This window comes from Bidens hawaiensis, unplaced genomic scaffold, assembly GCF_021521415.1.
Source record: "Bidens hawaiensis isolate Kalapana, Puna unplaced genomic scaffold, B.hawaiensis_p1.1 tig00006368_1, whole genome shotgun sequence".
Taxonomy (NCBI): Eukaryota; Viridiplantae; Streptophyta; class Magnoliopsida; order Asterales; family Asteraceae; genus Bidens; species Bidens hawaiensis.
The window spans coordinates 8,257-12,492 of record NW_027491426.1 but is presented as its reverse complement, the minus strand read 5'-3'; the positions used below and the strand labels follow the sequence as shown (position 1 = coordinate 12,492).

Here is a 4,236-nt window from a genome sequence, read left to right as displayed (position 1 = left end):
AGTTTCTAAGGACTATTTGGCACTAATGAAAGTTAAGGAATTATAAAATAAGATAAAAATAATTATTTCACTAATAAATGCATAATTTTATTAATAAAAAAGATCCAAATACTTTCCTGAATCGAGTAAACGTAAACGAATACGGGTTTGAAAAATCCAAGATGTTACACCTATTCTAGTGAACAACCTAAACGAACATGTAAAGGACTTTCCTCTGGTTTGTTATTTACCTACATCATACAAAATACGATAGTCAGCCCTCAAATGCTTTATGAATGCCCAAAAAAACAGAATAAAAAAGATGTTACTAAGAAATAACCTTGAACGTGCCAACCAAACGTTTTTCTTATCATTGTGAGTAACAAAGTGGATCTTTGATCTGTTGTCCAACTCGAATCGGTCAAGGGAACACCGATATAGACCCTCATATATTTCTTTCTAGACCTCTTTAAAAATCGATTATGTGTATACTTGGGAAGCATGAAGTTCAAAAGACAAACGAGTCAGCATAGGTGGAGCAGTTGTAGTAGTATTATTTTGCAGTTTTCATTGCACAAAACGTTGAGATTTCAGAACTTGTTCGAAGCAAAGCATAAACTGAACTAGCATGTTTCCTTCGCTAGAATATACCTTGAATTATGAAATTGAACTCTCACATCGTGAAGTTGTTTTCATTAAACAACACATGGGTAACTCTCTGAAGTAAGCAGGAACCCATTGATGACGTATACGGAACATGTCGGTTAGCCACTTGTTAGCAAACAAGTTGAAGTCCTCGATCATTTCATGCCATCGGTGTTCAAAGGTCTCGGGTTTGTTGAAAACGTTTCACACAAGTTTATGAATATGAGTCTTTAGTTCCCTGTCGCGCTGTATGTCTCCTTTAAGCTGTTAATAAAAAAGTATGTTAAAAGTATAAGGTTAATGCGTGAACAATCCAATAAGTCTGGTTATAATATGTAAAGAAAGATCTGTTGCCGCTATAGCCAAATTACAAACAAATAACTTGAATAAAACTGTGTATGTGTGTGGATTAACATCAGGCACTATTAATTATATTAAATGGAAATGGTGGTGGGTCACAAGTACATAACAGTTGTTATATATATTGATAATCAAATGTTGAGAAACAGTCTACACATACCTACAAAAACAGTCTACACATACTTACATAAAATGGAAATAGGGAAAAAATGACGGTTTTTAAGAAAATAAAAAATTAAAATTCCTATAAAGAACAACAAAAAAAACAGTAAAACGATTAACATTCACACTCCTACATGTTAAGATTTTTGTTATGAGTATGTTAGGTATGAAGATCTTTCCTTGGAAGGGATTTTGTCAGTAACATGCCACATGCATAGCCTGTGTGTCGTGTCTGTCAAAACAGTTGAAACTGCTTATTTCATAGTCGGATCCTAGTCAGTCAAAACCAACTTAGGCTGCGTGATGTGTGCCCTAAGGAAGGACTCTAATAACCGTGTGTAAGACTCACTCATCTCATTCTTGATTAACCCAGCCACAAATGTGACACATTTTTTGTGGCAGTCAACCCCCGTGAAGGGTACAAACATCATTGTGTACATAAATTAAAATGAATAACTATTAGTTACAATATGAACGTAATGTATTAATAATGTGTAAATGATGTGACTACCTGTTAGTGTGGTACGTAGCATCAAAGGCTAATACATCGCTAAACAACTTGTAGTTGTCGCAGGATATATCGTTAGCCCAAAACATTGCTTGTAGTTCACCATTATCAGCAAAGTGCTCGAAAAAATAGTTATTAAAGTGGAGGGTGTTACTTGTGAGCTTATCGATAACCATTTGAGAATCTCTAGCAGCAATATAACACCTAACATCTCGAGCATAGTTCTTCCAGTCATCCTTAGTTCCTCTTACATTATGCTGACCACCCTTCAGGGAGCTTTGAACAAGATGAGATTTTGTGGGGCCAAACCCCATGGTATGGAGTCCTTGAATGAATTCCTTGCCTGAAAAATCTAACTGTCTTTTGCCTCTAGTTAGATCTATGTCATGCTCGTTCACGAGACCGTGATTGTGGGGCTCATTGAGATGATATATGGTGTGTGTTTCTGATCCTTCTAACCCATTAACATTGAGTCCTATACATGCACCACATCCAGTACGCTTACTCCTAGTGTTGCGTTGCTTAGAGGAGGAGGATGTAGGGTTCATAGTGTCAGCTGATTTAAAACGCGGGTTACCATTTTTGCGCACACGATGTACCTATGCGACAGGAAATCGTTTTTGTATGTTTTGATTGAACCTCTTATTTCAAATCCATCTTTATCTACATATGACTTTTACATGGCGATAACATCTTCCCATTTATTGAATTCAGCATCTTTCTTAGGTTTCTCATCTGCGAGAACATTTGGTATGCAGTACTTTGTACCGTTAGGGGAGAAGTAAACATTAGGATGAACTACCTCTAAACATTGAAAACAAAAAAATAATATAATTGTAAATGGGAAATATGATATAAACAAAGACAGTTCGTACGTAATAAGTGTTTGGTTCTTACATTCGTTAATTGTATTGTCTTGATAAGTTGATTCGTCAATTGATGCGTCGTTAACTGTAAGGCCCCTAACCCGGGTGCCCTAATTTCTTACCAGTTGGCTTTACTCATTCACATAATTCGGAAAATCAGAGTTAATTAAAACATTTCACGGAACATAAACGTCAACCATTACTACATAACATAAGTACTTGTCTTAAACAGAAATAACATAAGTTTTAAACATAAAACATAAATAGCACGCGTCTCTTTTTTTCTTCGATGCCAGTCTTCCTATATTCTCCACGTGTCTCCCTCAAGCCACCTGTCTCATCCTACTCACCAGCATGCATACTAAAAGTCAGCTACGCTGAGTGAGTTCTAGTTAATCAATTAACATACAATACATTCACGTCCATACTTATACGCGTCCGAAGATACGTATTTCGTACTTTGCTTGCTATAACTCATTCATATACACTTTACGTACATAAATACATATTTACATACCTTCTTTAGTACTTTCCTAAGGTATACCAGAAACTATGCTACTTGTACTATCTCGGATATTATTAGGGCCTGGTCCCTCAATCTCAGATATTTGCAAGAGTCTGGTCCCTTCTATCCCAGATATTAATAGGGTCTGGTCCCTCTAATCTCATATATTATTAGGGTCTGATCCCTACTATCTTAGATATTATTAGGGTCGGGTCCTTACTATCACAATCTCAGATATTATTAGGGTCTGGTCCCTTCTATCACAATTTCAGATATTATCAGGGCCTGATCCCTTTGTCTCATTTAACCATACGACCATACATGTCCCGTCAACTATCCATACGCTCATTTCGTACTTTCATTATCGTACGTGCATACTTTACCTGTCTCATGTATATATAATATACATATATATACACATTCTATCATATAAACATTATATAGTAATAGCATTCAATGCACAATCATACACGTATCTTACATTTATCACTTAGGATAAGCGTTTCAACTATCACATAGGAGTATGCACACAGCCCCGAAAATCATCACAGAGAAAGGGGCTAGAACTCACCTGGATCCTGTTGCGTTCACCGTCAATAGTAATTCCTTTCTTCAACCGTGCGTGGCTAACTGTTTAATAATGTACATGTATTAATCCTCTATAAGTTAATGGGATTAACTCTTTAGTTAACCGAGCCGACATGTATCCTTCTTATATCGTTCATATTAATTTAATATTCTTATTCCTTCTTTATTATCTTTGTTTTTATATATTACTCTTATTTCATTATTAGTTCATACCCTTAACGTGTTTATAAGTTAACGTTTCCCTAAACGAGTTTGGGTTCGTATTTAACTCATGCTCAGTTAAGTTCTTACTTTTGCTTATTACAAGCTATCCTTCATTTAATCTCATTCTTACGGGCAAGTTCTTATGTTTGGCTCCTTTAACTCACATTCCTTTATTTGGGGCGGGTTACGGGTCTTTAAACGAGTCGGGTCTTGGGTTCGGGTTTCGTTCCTGCTTTGAACCAAGTTCGGGTTTGACCAAGTCCTTGGATCCATGGTATTATTACATCTTTATTATTATTATTATTATTATTATTATTATTATTATTATTATTATTATTATTATTATTATTATTATGCTTCCTTACATAACCCAACCCTAGACCCTACCCCCCCCCCCCACAATCATCCTTTCTTCTTCT

General features: G+C 35.7%; 1 protein-coding gene across 1 annotated transcript; it reads right to left on the bottom strand.

The window, feature by feature from the left end:
- Positions 1-1,653: 1,653 nt before the first annotated feature.
- Positions 1,654-2,202, bottom strand: LOC143632179 (protein FAR1-RELATED SEQUENCE 5-like). Its single transcript, XM_077100753.1, has one exon. The coding sequence runs from the start codon at positions 2,200-2,202 to the stop codon at positions 1,654-1,656; it is 549 nt and encodes a 182-aa protein (XP_076956868.1).
- Between the last annotated feature and the right edge of the window lie 2,034 nt (positions 2,203-4,236).